Source organism: Pipistrellus hanaki (assembly GCF_964339955.1).
Source record: "Pipistrellus hanaki genome assembly, chromosome: 9".
NCBI lineage: Eukaryota > Metazoa > Chordata > Mammalia > Chiroptera > Vespertilionidae > Pipistrellus > Pipistrellus hanaki.
Window position 1 is genome coordinate 48072307 of NC_140511.1, and position 25481 is coordinate 48097787.

At 36.8% G+C, this 25481-nt stretch overlaps 1 protein-coding gene across 1 annotated transcript; it reads right to left on the bottom strand.

Moving 5' to 3' along the window:
- On the bottom strand, positions 1–25481 carry TMEM41B (transmembrane protein 41B). The gene is made up of 7 exons (XM_084893494.1): positions 25114–25481; positions 16024–16141; positions 13354–13482; positions 8736–8829; positions 7974–8078; positions 3754–3892; positions 1–1623 (listed from the first exon to the last, which is right to left on the bottom strand). The coding sequence occupies exons 1-7, from the start codon at positions 25217–25219 to the stop codon at positions 1454–1456; spliced, it is 861 nt and encodes a 286-aa protein (XP_084749620.1). The 5' UTR covers positions 25220–25481; the 3' UTR covers positions 1–1453.

A 25481-nucleotide genomic window follows, 5' to 3' on the forward strand; every position in this document is an offset into this window, starting at 1 on the left:
TGAGATAAGAATAGTATATTAATCAATATATTTTCTTTGTATTTACAATAAATCCATTTAATACTGTGATAGAAAAAATAATAAATCAGTCCACATTATGTAGTAGAAACAGGCTTTGAGGATCATCATACCTCTCACAATAAAAACATACAAGGATTTCTCCCACAGTTAAAGTACTTTTCAACATGACAGTGTTAACTGAAAGTAAAACTGACAGAGTACTTTATTTTAGATCAGTTATGTCCTAGAATCAAGTATATTACCATTAAGCAAGCAGCAAAAAGCTGTTTCATTTAAATATAGTAGTTACCATGTGAGAAGTTAATTATACTTTGAGTTATAAAAAGTACAAACACTGCATTAACTAAAAGTAACCCCAAACAAAAAAGCATTAATAGAAATGAAACAAAGCATTCTTATAAGTCTATCATGCATAAAAAAAAAAGGATAATTACATAATACAGACTTTAATGACCAGACTAATAAATAAATTAGGTAAATTTTAATCATTGGAACAAATAAACTATGTTTAACCACTTAAGTGTTATGCTGTCACTGTTTCAAAATATAATGTAATATAATTAATATAATATCTAAAAACTGCATGTTAAATGTTTGCTTTTTTGATCCCCTTTTGAGATAGTAAGAGGGAACTGTGTAACAAAATATTATCTGAATATAAATTATCAACACCAATATGATACAATTATCATGTAATCACCATTTTGTATATGCACAATGGAAATACTGTGGAAGCTAGAAAAAGAAGATGGAAATATATTGGTCAGAATTTTACATTTCAAATGAATCCATGATAATCTGGAACAGAAAAAAAAAACAAAATTCCCTAAATAGATATAACTTAATATCCTTTCCCAATTCAGTAGTACACTAAGATTCAACTTCTAAACAAATCTATTACCATAAAGGTAAGAGGGAAGATGTAAATCTCTTTTGAATACTAGCTTTAAGTTTATGCTCTGAAAGAAGGTTGATATTAGCCAGAACTACAATACTATTTTTAAAAATGTAGAATTTTTGCTTTTGTATATCTACTTTATTACTAAGGGATAAGAAAGAAAAATATTAAAATATCAAGCCAAAGATAAGTATTTATAGCCAGTTCATGAATAAATTAAATTAACTAATTGGGTCAAAAATTTCCTATCAATGCTACTTTTAATTAGTTATAGCTACTCTTAGAATAAAGTAATTTAGAAGATGGCTATTATAACTACTGATAGCACTTTTTATGGTATATCAATTTCCATTCTTTCTACTCTCCTTTGCCACTTAAATACATTAACTGTTTAATAGGGAATTTTATTTTACAAATTCCTTGTTTCAATTACTGAAGAAGTGATTTGAACACATAAACCTGCCAGTCCTGAGATGATGATGATGAGGAGGATGATGATGATGATGATAGGAAAACAAAAATCCAGATGATTTTTCACTCAAATTTCTGCTTTAGTTTTTTTTGGAAGATGGCTGGCAGTATAGAAAGAATAGCCAAAATCATTAGGACAAATACTGAGTTCCAGGAAACAGCTTCCCCTGCTGTTGTAAGCTGATATAGTGTTGTTCCTGCCTTAATGGCTATAAAAGAGGGAGGCGCAACACCTATAAAAACAAACAAACAAAACCAATACAAACCATCAATTGTTTGTCTTTTAACATTACATAAATTATCTTTTAAGAATATAGCACTCTCCATTTTGTAAATTTTTAATTTGCAGTCCCTTAAGTTTATTTCCATATAAAGAATTAAATTTTTCATAATCATTTTTTAAGAAAATAAATATAAGAACCCAAGAAAAGTTTCCAAAAAAAAATTTTTTTACATTTATGAAGAACCTTAAAAAAAGAATGTGCTCTGATCCAGCAATTTTAACTTTCTAAATAATAAATATAAGCAAAGGACTAAACTCAAGGATGTTCATCAAAGCATTATAATAATAAAAATCTGGAAATAATCTAAATATTCAAAAATAAGACTGAGTAAATTGTCATTCATTCTTGATAGAATATACTGAAAGTAAAAATAAAATGGTAGGATATTCAGAAATGAAATGAGATTCAAAATACAAGTAAAAAGAATTTATACAAGAGCATACACAAAATGATCATATTTCAAGAAAAACCAGAACCACTTGGCCTGGCCAGTATGGCTCAGCTGGTCGTTCCATGCATTGATAGGTTGCTGGTTCAATTTTAGTTTAGGGCACGTGCCTGGGTTGTGGGCTCAATACCCAGTAGGGGCCATTCTGGAGGCAGCCGATTGATGTTTCTTTCTCACATTGATGTTTCTCTCTCCCTCCCTCCCTCTCCTTTTCTCTCTCTCTAAAATTCAATTAAGAAAATAAAAAATATAATAAAAACGCAGAACCAAAATAATTCAGCCAAAGCTGAAGTTAGCTAAATCTCTAGGTATTTAATCTGTAAAATAAGGAGGTATGGACAAAAATCTCTCTTTTGATTCCATAAACGTTAACATTAATTTACAAAATCCCAAATTAACTGTGATATTTTTTTGTTTGACAACAAATTTTTGAAGTAGCAATAAATATTGATTTTGATTATTCTTTTCAGAAAGATCTATTCTTACAAGTATTAACTTAAATGAATACTCATTACATGAGGAATCTGCTCCTTTTGTTGGTAGCGAAACAATTCAACTTAAATTTGAAAGAAAAGCAGAATACTCTTATTAAAGAACCATTAGAATTCATAAAATATACAAATGAATCTTTATGTTCACTGGTTAATTTAAAAATTAAGTGCAGCTCCTAAACAAAACAAAACAAACAAAAAAAATAAAATAAAATAAAAATTAAGTGCAGCTCCTTGAAAGCAATACAGTTGTTAATCCTTACTTCCCACATATTATTGCTAATGCCCATAATAAATATTGATTTCAATAAAATAAAAATAGGATCAATTCTTTACTGAAAATTCAATATTTCAGTGCCTGATCAGAGGACAAAGGAGAAAATTATTCAAAAAAGGCACTTTGATTTTTTTTTTCTCTCCACTGAAGGAGAGAATGGAGTTTAAAAATCCTGCTTAATCCTGCATGATTAAAAAAATATCCACTAGGCCGAAGCCGGTTTGGCTCAGTGGTAGAGCGTCAGGTCTGCGGACTGAAAGGTCCCAGGTTCGATTCCGGTGAAGGGCATGTACATTGGTTGCGGGCACATCCCCGGTAGGGGGTGTGCAAGAGGCAGCTGGCCGATGTTTCTCTCTCATCGACGTTTCTAGCTCTCTATCTCTCTCCCTTCCTCTCTGTAAAAAAATCAATAAAATATATTAAAAAAAAAAAATATCCACTAGAAAATGCTCCTCTTCAAAAGAAGCAACACAAAAATACTTAAATTAAGATAATCCAACAAACATTTCTGAGCATCTATTTCCATAAGCCAGGCACTGTGCCACTGTCCTGGCATGTCTGCAAAGAACATAAAATCCAGCCCAGTCCTAACCAGTTTGACCTGTGGACTGAAAGGTCCCAGGTTCGATTCCGGTCAAGGGCATGTATCTTGGTTGCAGGCACATCCCCAATAAGGGATGTGCAGGAGGCAGCTGATCAATGTTTCTCTCTCAACGGTGTTTCTAACTCTCTATCTCTCTCCTTTCCTCTCTGTAAAAAAATCAATAAAACATATATTTTTTATATAAAGAAATCCAGCCCAGCTGGACACTGCTGGATATGTACACAATGAGTTCTAACACAGGGTGAACCAGAGATCTTACCTAGAAAAGTGCCAATAAAAAAAACTTTCAATGGCACATTTATCACAGGAGATGTAATATTAATAAACCAATTAGGCAGAAATGGGGTTATTCTCAAAAATATAATGTAGTTTATGAGATGTTCTCTGTGACGTTCAACCTGTCAAGAAAGAAAAGAATTGGGATCAAGATAAAGTCAATCTAGAAAACAATGTGCTTAATATAAAATACCTTATTTCAAATTCTCATCCTTGATAGTTCAGAGTTTATCCAATAGCAATAATCAAAAGGGAGCTTGAAAACGACAATGAACTACTTCCTTATCAAATGCTCACTACCAGAGCTAAATTATCTTAGGATGATAAGTTTTTTAATTGTGCTTAAAGCTTTATGTTACTAAAGATGGTTCTATGCCAACCTAGATAATGATGGCCCAACAATGACATTTTAAACCCAAAATGGCAAAATTAAACTTATGACTAGATACAAGAAACACACCAGGTAATCAACTTTTCAACGCCTTTAACTTCTTATAATGTAAAGGGCTAGTATAACACATCAGCATAGCCAACCTCCAATTTTTAAAAATTTCAGATCTTTACTTTATGTTACTATACTATATACCACATGAACAAACTCATTATTAATAGATGTGATTAAAGCCCTGGCTGGTTTGGCTCAGTGGATAGAGCGTTGGCCTGCAGACTGGAGGGTCCTGGGTTCGATTCCAGTCAGGGGCACATGCTTAAGATGTGGGCTCGATCCCCAGTGGGAGGTGTGCAGGAGGCAGCCAATCGATGATTCCCTCATCACTGATGTTTCTATCTCTAACTTCCTCTCTGAAATCAATAAAAATATTTTAAAAATAAATAAATAAGTGAAACCGGTTTGGCTCAGTGGTAGAGCGTTGATCTGCGGGCTGAAAGGTCCCAGGTTCGATTCCGGTCAAGGGCATGTACATTGGTTGAGGGCACATCCCCGGTAGGGGGTGTGCAAGAGGCAGCTGGTTGATGTTTCTCATGGACGTTTCTAGCTTTCTATCTCTCTCCCTTCCTCTCTGTAAAAAATCAATAAAATATATTAAAAAATAAATAAAATAAATAAATAAAAATAAATGAGATTAAAGTATTTGGAAATATTTAACCAATTAAATATAAGCAGTGAGTACATTAATTAATTCTTCCTTTGAATAACAAGCTTATTTATGGGAAATAAACAAGTATTCCATAAAATATATGTAAAATGATTTTATTTTTATTTATTTATATTGAGAGTGAGAGAGACATTTTTTTGTTGTTCGACTTATTTATGCATTCTTTTCTTAATATATCTTTATTGATTTCAGAAGAGAGGGGGAGAGAGAAACATCAATGATGAGAATCACTGATTGGCTGACTCCTACATGCCCTCTACTGGGGATGAAGCCTGCAACCAAAGCATGTGTCCTTGACTGGAATCAAACCCAGGACCCTTCAATCTACAGGCTGACACTCTATACCCTGCGCCAAACTGGCTAGGGGCCCTCATTGGTTGCTTCTTAAATGTGCCCTAATGGGGGATCAAATGCACAACTGGTGTATATCAGTATGATGTTCTAACCAACTGAGCCACCCAGTTTAGGACCATATGTAAATTAATTTTAATATTCAATACATATGTGGTTAAGTGAGAAGAGCAGTAGACTAAAAATCTAGAGATCTGAGATTCTACACCTTGCTTTACAAGTAAATAAATGTTTAATTCCAGGTCAAATGCTTAATTTCTGTTAATATGCTAATCAAAGGGATAAGGCAAAAATAATCTACAGAATTCCTTTGAGAGGTGTTTCTTTTGTTTCTTTATAAAAACAGAATTTTCTTAGCAATACTATATTATATTTTTCTGTATAGTAATGCTTATATTATATTGCTAGTCTTTGCAGAGACCCTAACTAAAGATAACAGTGTGCCAGACCAGTGCAGCTCAGTGGATGAGCACAACCTATGAACCTGAAGGTCACAGTTGTCAAGGTGCATGTCTGGGTTGCAGACTCAATCCCATTAAGGGGCATTCAAGAGGCAGTCGATCAATGACTCTCTCTCACTATTGGTATTTCTTTCTCTCCCCCTTGCTTCCTTTCTAAAATCAATTAAATATATCTATATAGTCTGAACCGGTTTGGCTCAGTAGATAGAGCGTCGGCCTGCGGACTGAAAGGTCCCGGGTTCGATTCCTGTCAAGGGCATGTACCCTGGTTGTGGGTACATCCCCAGTGGGGGGTGTACAAGAGGCAGCTGGTCGATGATTCTCTCTCATTGATGTTTCTAGGTCTCTATCCCTCTCTCTTCCTCTCTGTAAAAGAATCAATAAAATATATTTTTTAAAAATATACAAATATATACATATAAATATATATATATAAAAAAGCCTAAGCAACTGTTCAACTGCTTGACCGTTCGACTTTTAGCTATAATGCCCACTGACCACCAGGGGACAGATGCTCAACGTACAGGCCTGAAAACTTAGAACATACTGATGAATCTCGGAGGAAAAGGGAGAGGGGGGCAGGAAGAATTTAACCAAAGATCTTATATGCATACTAGAGACCCGATGAACAGAAGAGTTTAACCAAAGATCTTATATGCATACTAGAGGCCCGATGAACAGATTCTTGCACCGGTGGGGTCCCTTGGCCTGGCCTGTGGGGATCAGGCTGAAACCAGCAATCCAACATCTCTCAAGGGGTCCTGGATTGCAAGAGGGTGCAGGCCAAGTCAACGGACCCCACCAGGGCACAAATCTGTGTACCAGGCCTCTAGTTCTATCTAATAAAAGAGTAATATGCAAACTGACCATACCTTTGCTACACCCAGAGGCTATGCCTACCATCCAATCAGAAGCAAGGATGCAAATTAACCCAACCAAGATGGCTGTGGCCACGGAGAGAGCAGGAGGCTTGGGTTTCCCCGGCAATGGAGGAAGCCAAGCTTTCCACCTGCCCTGGCTTCCACTTAAGGCTACAAAGTTTCAATTATAGAAGATAAATAAATCCCAACAAAAATGGTTTCGGCCATGGAGCAAGCAGGAGGCTTGGCTCCACTCAAGGCTAAAAAGTTTCAATTATAGAAGATAAATAAATCCCAGATACCAGGGCCTCCGCTTGGGTCGCCAGGGGACATGGCCAGCCTGCAAACCACCACAGGCCACTCACCCAGGTCACCCCATGCCCCAAGGGAACCCTCACCCTGATCTGGGACACCCTTCAGGGAAAACCAGCCAGCCCTCACCTGTGCACCAGGCCTCTAACCTATCTAATCAAAGAATAATATGCAAAATGACTGTTACTCCAACAGAAGATGGCTGTCCCTGTGTGGTCAAAGATGACTGCTCCATGTGGACACAAGATGGCCACCACAAGATGGCCAGCAGGGGAGGGCCGTTGGAAGGGGCCAGGTCTTCAAGGGAGGGCAGTTGTAGGCAATCAGGTCAGCAGGGGAGGGCAGTTGGGAGGGAACAGGCCTGCAGGGGAGGGCAGTTAGGGGCAAACAGGCTTGCTGGAGAGCAGTTAGGCATCAATCAGGCTTGCAGGGGAGTAGTTAGGGGGTGATCAGGCTGGCAGGCAGAAGCGATTAGGGGCAATCAGGAAGGCAGGAAGTTGAGCAGTTGGGAACCAGCAGTCCTGAATTGTGAGAGGGATGTCCGACCTAACCGGCAGTCGGACATCCCTCGAGGGGTCCCAGATTGGAGAGGGTGCAGGCTGGGCTGAGGGGCACACACCCCTGTGCACAAATTGCATGTATCAGGCCTCTAGCGTGTGTGTGTGTGTGTGTGTGTGTGTGTGTGTGTGTGTAAAAGATAACAGCTGTTCTCACAGGTGAAATGCATTAAAGGAGTTTTTCATTACAAGTTTTTCACTGATAACATAACTACATTAACACAAAACAGGTGAAGCATCTAAATATGTGGTTGGCTTTACTTTGGACATTTTGACTTCTCTACTCTAATTGAACATACTAGAAATGAAGAATTAACATTATGGGTGCATTATGGGTGTAAAACTCTGTCTTTGAAATTATTAACATTTATCATTTGCTTCCCACTTGATTTCATTTTGGCCAAAATAAAACTGACCATCACAGCCAACACACAAGATGGCTGATTTTTATTAAAGCCTTGAGTCTGAGTTAATTTATTAAGGACTATATGTTGACTTCCCAATTAGCCAAACAATTACAATAAATAATTTAAAGACACATGTTTACCTGCTGTGACCATTTTACTGCTTTCTCTGTTAGATATTTGTATACAACTGGTCTCCCAACTAAATAGGAGAGCATATAGCAGAATGAGGCACCAAGTCCAGAACACTAGAAAACAATAAGAAGCCATAAGCATTTTGTAATTATTCACACGGATATATTCACCTAAGGAGAAGCTGAACTAGTGTACTTCTTTTGGGGCTGGGAAGGATACTCTGCATGCCATCTCTTGTGCAGAGAGCAAGAACCTATTTGATCTGGTCCTTTCTTAGACCAAATTATAACTAAAATAAGATAGCCAAAACTAATTGACAAGATTAAATTTAGTGACTATATTGAAATAGTTGATGTTACCCATTAGCCTAAGAATAAAACTTCAAGAGCCAATTTTTTTCTTTCAATTGCTTTGCTTGAAAACTCCATCCCCAGCTCTGGGACTTAACTCTTTGTGCCCATCAATACTCTTGGACTAATTGAATTACAAGATACAACAGAAGAAGAAAAGGTTAAAGCAGAGCCTATAAATGCAATCAAATCTATGATGACCCTGTTCCAGGAAAAAAAGAACCTAATCTAACTTAATCTAACCTAACTTACATAACACGTCCTTATGAAGGGACTTAACATATTAACATTAAATTCCTTTTAAAACTAATGCGTTTATGCTTACATAAGTAAGTGGGACTAGTACTGCCATCCTACTACTCCTCCTCATTCTATTTAAAACTGTTTTTTAAGTTTTCCAATTTGATTTAATATACTTACCAAACAAACAAGAAATAAGGCCAGTGGAAAGGGATAAAGAAACCCTGAGAGTATGCTGAGAAATATAGAACCTGGAATAGCAAATGTTTGCAAGCTGTTAACTTTTAAGTTAAGGATTAAAACATAATTAAGTAGAATTTTTAAAAGACATATCCAACATTTCTGGGAAAAAAAAAAGTCAATACATAAGTAATCAGATTACACCCATATTTCAGTATTAAAAATAAAGTAAAATTATATCCAAAAATTTTAAAAATATTTGACTTCTCAGTTGTAATGCCTTTCTCTCGAAGTTCACTAATACAAGCCAGGAATCAGGCATTGGCAAAAAACAAACAAAAAAAGAGGAGGAAAAGAAAAAAAGAACAAAAGAGATCTCTGGTAATCTTTTAAATATGCTTCTCTAATGCAATGCATTTACTCCCAAATACTTTCAGGAAACATGATTTCTGTGGAAATCTAGTTACATATAAGGTATAATAATTCCTTATTTGTAATTTAACTTATACACATTTGCCTAAATTCATTAATCTAGGGTTACAAAATATAATAAAAGTCACAAATCTTATTTTTAAAACAATTTTGTTTTTTCCTTTGTTGCCAGTGTTGGCTTGGACCCCTTTTTAAGCCCTAACATTATTACTTACAAGGTCAATCAGACTGAGTGAACTCCCTCAGCATCTCTCTTTCCTACTTGAAAATTTCTGTCTTCATCCATAAAATCGCCTTCTCTTTCTTTCTCTAGTTTCCACTTTACTCATGTTTTCATTTAAATTTTCTCCCTCCTCATTTGTTTCTCAAACCTCTTGTTCTTCCATAGGATCTGTCTTGTTTAAAACCACTCAGATGCCTATAAAGAAAATCTAGGCTTTCCTTGACCAACCAACTACTGCCTCTCATCTTTCTTCCTTGCATCTCATCTCCTCCTCCCTTTAGAACCTGGTTTACGCATCCACCACTCTATTGAAACTTCCTCCTGGCCAAAATTAATGACTTTTCTCAAGTCATTTTTTTTAAAGCAATTCCTGCATAGGATTAAGCATCCTCTCTCATTTTTTAAAAAAGGTACTTTTCTTCTACATTACAGATCATTCCATCTCTAGCTTTTTTCTTCTTCTCACCCTCAACTCCTAAGATTTTTCTACCGTTCTGTTGGCCATACTCTTCTCTCCCTTTCCTTTGATAAATTCAGCAATTTCCATGGTTTCAAGTATATGGCCATATATGTTGATAACTCTGAATTCTCCATCACTGATTCAATCTTGCTAATCAAACACCAGTCTCAAATTTTCTATCTATCTACTGGATGCCTCCATTAAAAATAAATTTTATCAATTTATTTATTACAGGGTTCTTTACAACCTGATGGAAAAGTTTCCAACATATAAAAGTAGAGAAATTAGTATGATGATGCCCTATATACCTATGCACAGATTCAATAACTAACACTCAACCAATCTTATTTTGTTTTTTTCCCTTACACTGGACTACTTTGAAGAAAATCCCAGACATCAATTCTTATGCAACCACTTTAATACTTTAAAAGAGTAAGGATTCCCTTTCTTTTTAACATAATTATAATACCATTGTCATCTACTTGAGATTTCTTACTATACTTCCTTACTATCCTGAATATCTACTTAATCTATATTCAGATTTCCCAAAGGACTCAGAATTTTTTTCTTTTATAGCTAGTTTGATTAAGTCAGGATTAAAAAAATGCTCAAACAGCCTAAGCCGATTTGGCTCAGTGGCTAGAGCATCGGCCTGCGGACTGAAGGGTCCCAGGTTCGATTCCAGTTGGGGGCATGTACCTTGGTTGCAGGCACATCCCCAGTAGGGGGTGTGCAGCTGATGGATGTTTCTCTCTCATCGATGTTTCTAACTCTGTAAAAATCAATAAAATATATATTAAAAAAAAATTTTTTTTAAATGCTCAAACATGATATTGCTTACTATATCACTTAAGTATAGCTTCCGTTTTTCCTTCTTCCAATGTATTTGTTGAAGAAACCAGTCATTTGTAGAATTAACCACTTTTTAAATTTTGCCTATTCTATCTCTTAGAGTGGTTTAATATGTCCCTATCCTTTCTCTTGTAGTATTAATAGCTATTCTCTCTGCATGGGAATGTGATTTGAGCTTAACTTTTTAGCTCTGTTTAGATTGGTATTTCTTTTCTCTTACACTGATAAATAGAAAAGATAATGACAAAGGGTCTATGTTTGCCTTAGCAGCAAAAGCTTTTGTAAATGTATTTGTTTCTTAGACATTATATATTTTATATGTATAATATATAATCCAATATATATTATTATTCACAAATGACATGATATTGTACATAGAAAATCCTGAAGACTCCATAAAAAAACTACTAGATTTAATAAAGGGACTCGGCAATGTAACAGGATACAAAATTACATTCAGAAATCAGTGGCAATTTTATACACCAATAATGAATTCTTGGAAAGAGCAACTAAACAAACAATCCCATTTACCACTACAATAAAATATTAAGATACTTAGGAATAAATTTAACCGAGGAGGTAAAAGACTTGTACTCGGAAAACTATAGGATATTGAAAAAAAAAGATAGAGGAAGATATAAACAAGTGAAAGAATATATAGTGTTCATGGATTGGTAGAATTGACATCATTAAAATGTCCATATTACTCAAAGCAATCTATAGATTCAATGCAATCCCTATTAAAATACCAACAGCATATTTCACAGATCTAGAACAAATACTCCAAAAATGTATATGCAACCAAAAAAGACCCCAAATAGCTGCAGCAATCTTGAGAAAGAAGAATAAAGTTGGAGGGATTACAATAAAAGATATCAAGTTATACTACAAAGGCACAAGAACAGGTATATAGATCAATGGAATAGAACAGCGACCCCAGAAATCGACCCAAGCCATTACACTCAATTAATATTTGACAAAGGATGCAAGAACATACAACAGAGTCAAGACAATCTCTTCAATAAATGGTGTTGGGAAAATTGGACAGATACATGCAAAAAAAATGAAACTAGACCACCAATTTATACCATAGACAAGAATTAACTCAAAATGGATAAAAGACATATATGTAAGCCATGAAACTATAAAATCCTAGAAGAAACCATAGGCAGCAAAATCTCAGACCTTACTCATTGCAATATGTTTATGGGTGCATCTCTTAGGGCAAAGGAAATTAAGGAGAAAATAAACAAATGGGACTACATCAAAATAAAAAGCTTCTTACATAGCAAAAGAAACCATCAACAAAATGAAAAGGGAGTCCACTGTATGGGAGAACATATTTAACAATTATACATCTGATAAAAGGTTAATATCCAAAATATATAAGGAACAACTCAACAGAAGTTAGACAAATAATCCAATTTAAAAATATGCAAAGGATCTAAATAGACACTTTCTAGGAATTTATCCTAAGAAACCTGAAACACCAATCAAAAAGAATATATGCACCCCTATCTTCATAGCAGCACAATTTACAACAGCTAGGATTTGGAAACAGCCCAGTGCCCATCAGTAGATGCAGGGATAAAAAGGCTGTGGTGCATTTACACCATTTTATGCAGCAAAGTAAAAAAAGAAGGATCTCTTACCCTTTGTGATAGCATGGAGTATGCTTACCAAAATAAGCCAGTCAAAGAACGGCAGGTATCACATGATCCCACTCACATGTGGAATCTAATGAACAAAATAAACTGATGAACAAAAAAGATCCAGAGACCCAGAAGCATTGAACAGACTGCAGAATCTCAGAGACAAGGTCGGGAAGGGTCGGTGGGTGGGAGGAGATCAAAGAACTTGTATGCATATAGGCATAACCCATGGACACAGACACAGGTGGTAAAGGCCTGGGGCAGGAGGCAGGGTGGGCTAGAAAGGGTTCATGGGGGGGGAGGGAGGGGAAGAGGAGGAGAAAGGGGATATATGTAATACTTTCATCCATAAAGATTTAATAAAAAGAAGATTAATCACCAGTAGCATAAGCAACTTGAAAATATTTAAAGAATAAAGTTCTTTTCCTGACTAGTTAAAAATACAATGTATATTTCTATAAAACAAAGAAATTAATACTAAGTACTATTTTAAAAATCCATATCCTCTGAATAATTATCCTTTTAGAATTTTTTTTGACAAAGAAAACCATTAAATGGAAGAAAAAAATATCACAAAAAGATTCATAACATCTAAAAATATTAAACACAAATTTTATCTTCAAACCTAAGAGAATGCTTTAAAATTATGGTATGGTGACTACTAATTCAAAATTATTATTTAAATTAAATTAAGACAACAAATAAAGTAAACATAAATAAAATATTATCTCTAATAATACTAAGGGAAGGAAAATGTTTATAATAAGTGAAATAAGCAAAATACAATAAAACATAATATCCAAAAATAATAATAGAGTTGAAGAGGATTAAAGTGAGAAATGTTTGCATTTAATTTTTCAATATTCTATTTAATATTGTTATATTGCATTAATGATTTTTGAAAGGAAAAAGAGTTATGTATAACTGAGCAGCAGATCTTTAAAAAAAAAACCGTTCTCTTGGACAAAACTAGAAGACATTTTTCAGTTAAAAGGATACAAAATATATGTAGCAAAATAAGCTACAAGTACTTCTACATAAAAGGTGTCCTTATATTTGGATAAAACTTTCCCTAGAGCCTTGGCATCATCCATATCTCTGGGAACCTTCATATTCACTCTTTCTTCTCTAAAAAAATAAAATTAAAGTGATAAATTTTAAAGCAGAAATTTGCCAAGATAATTAACATTACAGTCAGTCAACTTCAAAACATAAAGTTTTATCCAAAATGATGCCTTGATCTATAATATATTAAGCATAAATTCATAAATTTTAACTTTAAAAGTCCATACATTTTTTAATGCTTTAATATAATTAATATGACGAATGTATTCTATGTATGAAAGTTCAAGGTGACCCAAACTATTGATAGATGGGTTTTTTAAAGCACTTGTTCCAACTTTGGTATAAATTTTAAATTAAGAAATGAACCACTGATATTAGCAATACTTAAAACATATTTAACATCATTTTGGGTAATCCTCATGATAAGCTAAAGTCAATAATCAATTACAACTGAAATTAAGTATACATTTTATTAAATTTTATAATTTATACCTTTTCTGGAATAGTCCAGCTCAGAATTCAGAAAACTTAAACATTTTCTATGCTATACACTTGAAACTAACATAACATTGTATATCAACTATAATTAGAAAATAAGTTTCAAAAAATTTTAACATTTCCCCCCTTTCTATTAATTTTACTTTATATTTGGTTTCTTGTTTGGAACTGAATAATTTCTTGCTTATAAAAGCCTCAAATAATCACTTTTGCATTTAATGTATATTGTGCCCATTTGTTTACATGGTAAAATGTAACTGACATTGCAGAACAATGATAGAATACTGCTGAAGTCCTAAATATAGGTAAATGCCCGGTTGATGTGGCTCAGTGGTTGAGCATGGACCCATGAACCAGAAGGTCACAGTTCAGTTTGATTCCTGGTCAGGGCACATGACCAGGTTGCAGGCTCATCCCTAGTAGGGGGTGTGCAGGAAACATCCAGTCAATGATTCTCTCTCATCATTATGTTTCTATTTCTATCCCTGTTCACCTTTCCCTTCCTGTCTCGAAATCAATAAAAACAAAAAAGGAAAAATAGCAGGTAAACTAAAATGGGTTTTCTCACTACAAACTTAAAAACTGCCACATGTATGCTTATACACACATATAACACAATCATAGAAAGAAATAAGCAGAACAATAGATTTATAATACATTAATATATATATGCGATGTTATTCTTAAAGCAGAGTGAAAACAAAGACAACCTTAATCTATACTCTACATTATTTCCCTCTTTCAATCAGTTCTCTATTTCTTAATCTCTGATCAAAACCAGGAAGAATTAAAATTCAATCAAACTATTAATATTAACATAATACATGCTATCTTCCCAAAGACATTTCAAGAAATCAAAGTATTAAAATATATATGTTTCACTATAAATTTTTAAGCATAAGTAATTGTTAGTGAGAGGAATTTAGAGAAAACAGTAACTTCCTGGTACTTTGAAGTCACATTTCAGTTACCTATTACCACAACAGGCTGGCTCAGATTGAAAGTCTAATTACATTTCAGTTGTCTTTTGTAAGGTCCATTTTACTGGGGAAAGTACGTATTGAGACCATATTATTTCCATACAACAGGAAAAAGAAAAAGTGCTAGGAGACACAGAAGTAATAGGGGAAACAAGTGAACAGAAGACAAAAATTGGTCATAAAGAAAAGAAGGGAGAAAACAGGGATAAAAAGGGGAAAGCAGAGAAGATCATCACTATTTTTCAAAATACAGGTCAATATCTGTTATATTATAGACTGTAAAATAAATTTACTTGATCACTACTATCATTAAAAAAGTAAATGCAATAAAGCAAATAGTTTAGAAAATATCAGAAACTACCACTTGTTTCACAAAACTTTAATTTAGTTTTATATGTATATACATATGCAAGTGAAGTGAAGGAAGAAGAGGAGGTAAGCACATAGATATATGTAAGATCATTAAAAACATTAGGCCTTAATTAGAGGAGCAGTGCTAAAAAAAACCTTTCATAGAAAATCAAGAGGTATATTTGGAAAGAAGTAATTTTTTAAAAGAATATATATATATATATTTTTTTTTTTTAGAGAGGAAGGGAGAGATAGAAACATCAATGATGAGAGAGAATCATTGATTGGCTGCCTCCTGCACACCCCCTACTGGGGACTGAGCCCACAACCAAGGTATGTGCCCTTGGCCAGAATCGAACCTGGAACCCTTCAGTCTGCAGGCCAACACTCCATCCATTGAGCCAAACCAGCGAGGGCAGAAGTAATTTTTTAAAATATGTTTTTATTGATTTTAGAGAGAGAAAGAGAGAAATATCAATGAGAGAGAAACATCCATCCTCTGCTTCCTACCTGCCTCCTACTAAAGATCAAGCCCACCACCAGGGCATGTGCCCTGAATGAGGATCAAACCCGCAACCTTTTGATACATGGGACAACACTCAACCAACGCTTACTGGCCAGGGCAAGGAGTATTTAAATAACAGTGTCAATATCAATATGAACTTGCTACAAGCTGTGAGAGCTGATATACAATCACCATACCAGTTCTATTGTTTAAAATTAAGTTTAACTTTTAATCTACAGATATCTAGATAGTTTCTTTCAGTATACTTACTCACTAAGCTGAGGAAAATTTTTATATACCAAAAACATAACAAAAGCAGCAGATAAGAAAATGGACACCAATATAAGAAGTGACATTCTTGCCGATCCAGCTTCTGCACAGGCTTTTTCTGAAACAAATAGAAAAAGATGTTATAATTACAATAAATATAAAGGAAGACAGTATTCAGCCGAAACTGGTTTGGCTCAGTGGATAGAGCATCTGCCTGCGGACTGAGAGGTCCCGGGTTCGATTCCGGTCAAGGGCATGTACCTTGGTTGCGGGCACATCCCCAGTAGGGGTGTGCAAGAGGCAACTGATCAATGATTCTCTCTCATCGATGTTTCTAACTCTCTATCCCTCTCTCTTCCTCTCTGTAAAAAATGAATAAAATATTTAAGGAAGACAGTATTCCAAATAATTTCTTTAAAGGCTTTCCTCCCCAAAAAGCTATTCATACTTTTGCCCAAAACACTGTAACAGTAAATTTTACATATTTGACATTTATTAACCAGGCATAGAACTTTTCTGCCTATATCCATTTTATTTTTAAAATATGTTTTTATTGATTTTAGAGATGGGGAGTTGGAGGGAGGGATAGAGAGAAACATCAATTGGTAGCCCACAACACGGGCATGTGCCCTGGCCAGGAATTGGATTGGCAATCTTTTGGTGCAAGGGATGATGCCCAACCAACTGAGCCACTCCAGCCAGATCTGGCCTATATCCATTTTAGATGCATAAAAAACAAAAACAAAAACAAAAAAACAAACACCAGAATTTGTAGCAATGGTTTGTTGATAAACCAAAGGGGGGAAATGGGTATTACTCAAAGTGCTATCACTGATTTTCAATTTTATTATCTACTAGAGGCCCATTACACAAAATTCATGAATGGGTAGGGTCCCCAGGCCTGGCCAGTGAACAGGGCTGATCAGGGCCTTCTGGCTGCCAGACAGGGCCTTCCTTCCCCAGCTGCTGGCCTGAGACTTCCTTCATCCACAACACCCCCTGGTGGTAGCACATGTCATAGCGAGCAAGCGAATTCCTGGTCTCCCAATGGAACTGGGACACAAAGAGGGGACACTGTGCATATTAGCCCCTTATATATATAGATATTGGGAGGTGACAGCATAGACAGAATAGTAGTCTCTCAGGAAAAATGAGGTACTCTGGCAATTACTTCAACTTTCATAAAAACCTAAAGATTTTGCTTATGCAGTGATTTTCAACTTTTTTAATCTTATGGCACAAATCAATGAATTACTAAAATTATGTGGCACTGACAAAAAAAAAATAAGTATAATTTTGATTCGTTCACACCAGACAGCTATTATGTTGACTGTTGTCACTTTTTTATTTAACAATCTAAGGGAGCCGAGACTGGCTCAATGGATAGAGCGTCAGCTTGGGGACTGAAGGGTCCCGGGTTCGATTCCGGTCAAGGGCATGTGGCTTGGTTGCGGGCATATCCCCGGTAGGGCTGATCGATGACTCTCTCGCATCGATTTTTCTAACTCTATCTCTCTCCCTTCTTCTCTGTGCAAAATCAATAAGATATATTAAAAAAAACAAAAAAACAATCTAAGGGAAAATAGGTCAGTGCCCCTGACTAAATAGTCAGGTATTGCTTTTTTTTTTTTTTTAAATATATTTTATTGATTTTGTACAGAGAGGAAGGGAGAGAGATAGAGAGTTAGAAACATCGATGAGAGAGTCATCAATCAGCTGCCTCTTGCACACCCCCTACTGGGGATATGCCCGCAACCAAGGTACATGCCCTTGACCGGAATCGAACCCGGGACCCTTCAGTCCCCAAGCCGACGCTCTATCCATTGAGCCAAACCGGTTTTGGCGGGTATTGCATATTTTAAAAGTTCTTGCAGCACTGCCATGACATACCGAATAAAAATCGCTGTGCTAATGCAACTGGTTAATGTTTCTCTTTACACCAAGGGCTTCAGAATATAGTTGAACCTTAAATGTATCTGGGTGGCTCTGACAGCGATTCCAAGAATAAGACAATTTGTTTGCATTCCCTCACAAGTTAATCTTAATATTACCTTTAAAATTTTATGCAAGATAAAAGTATGAAATGAGATCCAGGAAACAGCAAGCAGAATTAGCAGGCTCTTTTTCCCTGGAAGCAGTCAATAGTATACCTTAATAGTATTCACTGGTGAAGAGGTAGATACATTATCTCATGATAACACTCATGAAATTTAAAAAATATATGTATACTATAATTAGGATTTATTAGTTTCATTTCTCTGAGAATGTATCTACCACTATACCCCACCAATCACTGTCTATATAACTTTTATTCATGCTTTTATGAAGTATGCTTTTACTCTATTCAAGTTTAGCAAGCCATTCTTCGTGAACATTTATTATATAAAGGTTTATCAGGCAAATGTCATTTCCTGCTCTAGTAAGGCTCCCATTGTCTGGCAACTAGCACCTTTCCTATGTCCATCCCTCCTCTCCAAAGAGGCTAATCTCATTGGCCCTATTTTTACCATGTGATCCCAAACATAGAAGGCTAACTCACTCAAGGTTGGATACCTGATCTAAGTAGAAACAATTTATTCCTAAGTATCTAAACTAGGAAAAATTGATACTGCTGTCAAAGTCCTGAGGCTGAAGAGTCAAACAATACAGGCCACAGTCAACAACATGGCAAGCCAATGACATGTACCAGAAAATAAGAGGGGAGATTGGAACAGAAATCCAAAGAGTAGAAAAGGGAGTTATAGATCAGCTACTGGATTTTTAACTTTCCACTTCACTTGAAGCCTGGCTAGATTATTTCTTGCTCATGGATACCAGTGAGATTGTCCCTTATATTCTTAGCACAACTTCCTTATTTATTTATTTACTTACTTACATCCTCACCCGAGAATGTTTTTCCATTACTTTTTAGAGAGAGTGGAAGAGGGAAAGACAAAGAGAAAAATCGATATAAAAGCCCAGCAATGGCAGAAGGTCCAGAACAACTGGTCGACCACTCGCTATGATGCACACTGACCACCAAGGGGCAGATGCTCAATGCAGGAGCTGCCCCCTGGTGGTCAGCACACTCCCACAATGGGAGGGCCACTCCACTAACAGGGATGAGCAGTGCTCCCATAGCGGGAGTAGCCGCACAGAGGGTGAATCCACAGTTGCTCAGACAGAGGGCAGGTCCACAGCTGCTCAGCTGACCAGGATGAGTGGTGCTCCCACAGCTGGCCGATCCCCAGCAGTGCATCAATCTATGCACCAGGCCTCTAGTATATAAATATTGAGTATCTTAAATAGTTTTTGATAGCTTAACATCAAAGCAAAGACACATTGCCCTGTCAGGTGGCTCAGATGGTGGAGCATTGTTCCCTACACCAAAAAGGTTGCAGATTCAATTCCAGATCAGGGCACATACCTAGATTGCAGGTTCAATACCTGGTTGGGGTGGGTAGGAGACAACTAATCCATCTTTCTTCCTCACACTGATGTTTTTCTCCCTCCCTCTCTCCCTCCCTTCTTCTTTGGATAAAAACAATATCAACAACAAATACCAGGTTAACGTAAGTGTATAGTCTATGATTTTCTGGAGGCCTATTACTTCTTCAATGTGCAACCTTTAAATCTACCTGGAATTAATTTGTCCTTACTTTCCATTTATTTCCTTGTTAGAATCAGGTCCAGAGTACAAAAAGTACTGATACAAATAATTTAATATTAAGGGTATCTTTTAAACTCTTCATAACCACCAATAAGTTGATTTTTTATTTTTTTCATCCTGTAGATATTTGTGTACACAAAATAACTTCTAAGAATAAGTGGTTGATTTTCTCCCCTTTCTTGAAACTTCTCTTAGGGTCTCTACTACGCAGGGTGTGCACTCAAATGTATAGTTGCTTAGTACTATCTGCTGAACATCGATTATGTAACAAATATTTTGCTCAACTCTTAAGAATCTGATGCTGCTCTTAGCTAGACCTCCAATGAATGTTAAAAGGGGCTTTGAAATTTATAGAAAAGCAAGATTACTGGGCTAGAGTGATGGAAGCAAGATTCAAAGGACAGGTGGAAATTTAGTTGAAGACTAAAAGATGAGAAAAGAATATACAGCCTTGCCTTAGCCAGTTTGGCTCAGTGAATAGAGTGTTGGCCTGAGGACTGAACATCCTCGGTTCGATTCCGGTCAAGGGCACATGCCTGGGTTGCAGGCTCGGTCCCCAGAAGGGGGTGTGCAGGAGGCAGCTGATCAATAATTCCCATCATTGATGTCTCTGTCTCTCTCTCTCTCTCTTTCTCTCTCTCTCTCTCCCTCTCTCTTCTTCCCTGAAATCAATAAAAATATTATTTTATAAAAAGAATATACAGCCTTCATTGGTCAGTTGCCTCCCATATGCACCTTGACCAGGGATAGAACCCGCAACCTAAATATGTGCCCTGAGTATGGAACCTGCAACCTTTTGGTATATGGGCCAAACATTCCAACCAACTGAGCCACCCAGCCATGTCTAAACATATTTTGAAAACTTCAACAGGTAACACAGTTCTCTTAAATTAAAAATTAGCCCAACTGGGTGTGGCTCAGCAGTTGAGTGTTGATCCAGGAACCAAGAGTTACTGACTGATTCCTGGTCAGGACACATGCCCAGGTTGCTGGCTCCATCCCCAGTAGGGAGTGTGCAGGAGGCAGCCAAGCAATGATTCTCTCTCATCATTGATGGCTCTATCTCTCTCTCCCTCTCCCTTCCTCTCTGAAATCAATAAAAACATATTTAAAAAAAAAAAAGATATTTAACATGCTAGTCCTAAAATTAAACTGTAAATATTTTCCTTCCCATTATAACTCACCAGTCCTAAGTAAAGGGTTAGGGGGGAGAAAGGTGTAAGACAACATTCAACTGGACTACAGAACACTAACTACCCTGAGAGTTGAGTACACATCTTTGATTGCTACCTGCCTTACAGTTGGATGATGAAATATATAGACATTTGAACAAATTAACCTCCACGTTCATTTTCTTCACTTTCTAAAATTAGGCAAACTTTTGTAAACATTGTGTTCAACAGTAATACACACATAAACACTGATAAGAATGTAATAAAACTGACATTCCATTTTGAAGCCCTCTTTCACAGAAACTAGTTAATAGGAAAGCTGGATGTAATGATTCAAAAATCCTTCTTGAGTATAATCCTAATAAGCCCAGATACTAGCATGTAACTCATTTAGTTCTAATGTAACTCATTTAGTTCTAAACTAGCATGTAACTCATTTAGTTCTAAACAGGTAAAGAATTTGTTCTAAGGATAACTCTACACCTAAATGTGTAGCATATATACAGGGTGTCCCCCAAAAATGTATATGCTCTTTGAATGATCATATAGTCAGTGTTTATTAATATACAGTTCATTTTCAAATTTTAAAAGATTCTACAGAAATGAATGATTTTTTTTTAATCAATGCGTGTTTTCAAATGAATAAATTTTAAAAATCAATGTCTTTTTTTTTTTTTTTTTTAATCAATGCCCGTTCTGGTCCAGGCACTGCTGATAACTCGAAGCAATGGAATCACAAACAAGAATAATTTCATTCAGTATTTTTGTGCTCTCAATTTATTGACTGTTACTGATTTTGTACCATAAACTTTATCTTTTTTTTTAAATATATATTTTATTGATTTTTTTACAGAGAGGAAGAGAAAGGGATAGAGAGTTAGAAACATCGATGAGAATCATCAATCAGCTGCCTCTTGCACACCCCCTACTGGGGATGTGCCTGCAACCAAGGTACATGCCCTTGACCGGAATCAAACCCGGGACCTTTCAGTCCACAGGCCGACGCTCTATCCACTGAGCCAAACCGGTTTCGGCCATAAGCTTTATCTTTTATGTATCCCCATTAAAAAAAAGTCTAGTGGCAAATTAGGATACATTTTTTTGTTCAAAATTTAGTCTAGCTTCTCCCATTATTTAAAATCAGTTAAACTATGTCGAAACTAGTTAAAGTATGTACACATTTTTGGGGGACACCCTACATTTATAATGTGCCTTCTTCTTACATTAGACACGTGTCATTAAGCATTTAGAGCCACCCACACCAGTACTTTGTATGTTCATTTAACCTCTAATTCTTCCATCATACAGATTCCCAATCAGAATCATCCCATTATCTGCTTTCTAACCCCCTTCCAGCCCAAAGGTACTGTTAGAAAAAGTCAGATCACTGTCCTCCCTTGGCCTAGAACAAATTCACACGTCTCTCTATCTTCAATTAAGATTATCACTGGGAAACAGCCGAAACCGGTTTGGCTCAGTGGTAGAGCTTCGGTCTGTGGACTGAAAGGTCCCAGGTTCGATTCCGGTCAAGGGCATGTACCTTGGTTGCGGGCACATCCCCGGTGGGGAGTGTGCAAGAGGCAGCTGGTCGATGTTTCTCTCTCATTGACATTTCTAGCTCCCTATCTCTCTCTCCCTTCCTCTCTGTGAAAAATCAATAAAATATATTAAAAAAAAAAAAAAAAGATTATCACTGGGAAACAATAATTCTTTTACAGCACTCTTCAAGAGGGCTATTTCAAATCTCCTCAAGCCTTTAATTTTACCTTTCACTAATTTTACCAACCAATGACACTGCCTCCACACTTTAGTGAGATCCCAATCTCTAACTCAAGATCTGCTCACAAAATTATCTTCCCTGGTCACGTTCCCCTTATCTTTGCATTAAATGCCAGCATACTTCCTTTCAGATATTTTATCTGTTCTCTAAAACCTTTTTTTGAATGTCAAGTTACCATCTGCAGTGAACAAAAATCCCTTTTTTATAACCTGAAAAATCGGTGGCTAAGTATTTCGAATGATATCACATCACAAGCTGATCACCATCAGCAAGTAAATCAAAACCTCTTATGTTAAATTTCCTACCCACGAAAGGTCCAGAGAATCCCTAACACTAATTGGAGACAGAGAAAGGAAGACAGAAAAAGGAAAAACTAGGAATCATTTTTTAAAACATTTTTATTGATTTTTAGAAAGGAAAGGAGAGTGAGAGAAAGATAGAAACATCAATGAGAGAGATCAAACAGTGACCTTGTGGTTCATAGGTCGATAGCTAAACCACTAACCCACGCAAGCTGGGTTTGCTAAAGTCCTTCATATTATTACATAATTTTGAACATGCTATGGCCAACTTTATTTCCTACTAATTACAAAAAATCTTCACCCCTGATAAGTTACTCCCTTTATTGACACACATAAAGGTTTCACATTTACCTTCAATCCCATTCCTTCTCTTATCCAAAACCTATTTATCGAAACCCAACTAGTCCATGAAGACATGCTTTCCCTTCTCTTCCCTCTATCTTCCTATAGATGTGTAGATTACAGAAATCATTTGACAGCGTCATAAAAAATAACTGTGTTGTTCAAATGATAAAATAAGATAAACAATTTAAAGGCACTTTGGAGGTTTCAAGGTTTTATTTTCTGAACAGAATTAGGTTTTATAAAAAAGGAATAGCCCTAGCTGGTTTAGCTCAATGGATAGAGCATCAGCCTTCGGACTCAAGAGTCCCAGGTTCTACTCCGGCCAAGGATACATGCCTAGGTTGAGGGCTTGATCCCCAGTGGAGGGCATGCAGGAGGCAGCCAAACAGTAATTCTTTCTCCCTCTCCCTTCCTCTCTAAAATTAATAAAATAATTTTTTTAAAAGGGATAAATCAACTGACTGCTATCACAAAGCAAATGACAATCTTTTGGGACGTACTACCTGGAAAACACTTTTCAGGAAAATCCTGGATTATTGTCACTCTCACAGCAGCATCTTCAAAACAACATTTATTTCGAGTGGATTTATACATTGAGAGCAATTCATTTCTGAGTTACTAAAGTTATTTGGCGCTACTGTCTATGCATAGAGCTTAAAAAGCCAAAGTACACCGAAGACATTTTAAATTATTTAAAAATAAAATATCATTTTCTGCTAGACACTCTTTTCATATATTTTAAATTCGATTCAAAAAGTATTTCAGCTGAATGTTAAACATATTATCTTCATATTTATAAATCTTAAGTGTATAATACTTTATCATTGACTACAGTTACAGTGTAGGTAGACACTCTTACAGTCTTACCCATCACCGGTTGTGGAACTCAATAGTGTGAGTAAGCTTGCAGACAACATAATGGCCATTTGATAGAATCTCTTCAAGGTAATGGGCTTTAAAAGCACCTAAAAAATTTGATAGTGTTAGTTGCCGAAAAGTAATGAAAACCTTATGCCAAGGTGGAATCAAAATATTTAATTTCTAGTTATACTTTTTTTCTTTTTCTTAAAATAACACTTAAAGCCTAAAGAAATGCTAGAACGGTGTAGTGGTGGGAGAAAAGCTTGAGAGAGCTCTTATAGCTACAAGAGTAATCGCTAACATTTAGCCCTTACTTCATACTAGCCAAGTATTACACAAACTCCTTTACATGAACTACTCCGTTTAATCCACGTACCAATCTAAATAGCTCAATGGATAGAGTGTTTTACTTTTATCACCATCCCCACTGTACAGGTTAGACACTAAGCTCTGAAAGATAACAAGTCCAAAGTCATAAGTTAAGGAGTAAAGCAGGGACTCAAACCCAAGCGCTCCTGCCACCTGAAAGTCACACCTGGACGTAGCTAAGTCCTTGCTCTTAATGACTACATTGCTAATCTGGCTCTGTCACTTTGTGCAAGTCATACAGCCACTCAGGGCCTCGGTCTCCTCATCCACCAAAATAAAGCAAGGAATGCCCAAGTTCCTTACAGGGGTCCAGCTTCGGTATTATCGACCTTCCAATCTCCCGAGCGCCAACAAGCCAGGGCCGTTCCTTCTTTTAACTGAATTTCACTAAAATACTATTTACATCTCACCGACTAGGTGTCCCGCCTTGTGCTGGGCAAGCGGCCCAAACCCAGGCCCCCCATTCTCTCTCCTCTCGCCTGGGAGAAAACAGGCCCCAGACCCCCAGCAAATCCCCGGAACCCAGCGGGGGTCCTTTCCCCGCCGGAGCCCCTCCCGGCACCCTCCCACGCCTCCGATCCAGGCCCAGCTCGAGTCCCTGGATCCACTCACCCTTCAAGTGGTCTCTGCTGCCGGGCGTCCCCGCAGCCTGGTCCCCCGCCGGGGTCGACTGGAGGGACCCCGTCTGCGATTTTTCGGCGATTCTGCTTTTCGCCATGGCTTACTGCAGCCAAGGTGGAGGGGGCGGGGTGGTGCCGCGCCTCCTTGACAACAACCCCGTGTCAGGTTTTTCCAACACCCAGGACCACAACCACAGCCGGTTCCGGGGCGACCACCTGACCCGAGTCGACCTCAGTCGGCCGGCACAGTGACGTTCCGCGGAGACCTGCAGCGCCCACTGACGCTAGGCTCCGCCCCGCGTCGCTCGCGCGCCCGCCCAGTGACCGCGAGATCAGTCAGGGTCCAGGGCCGCCCCACTC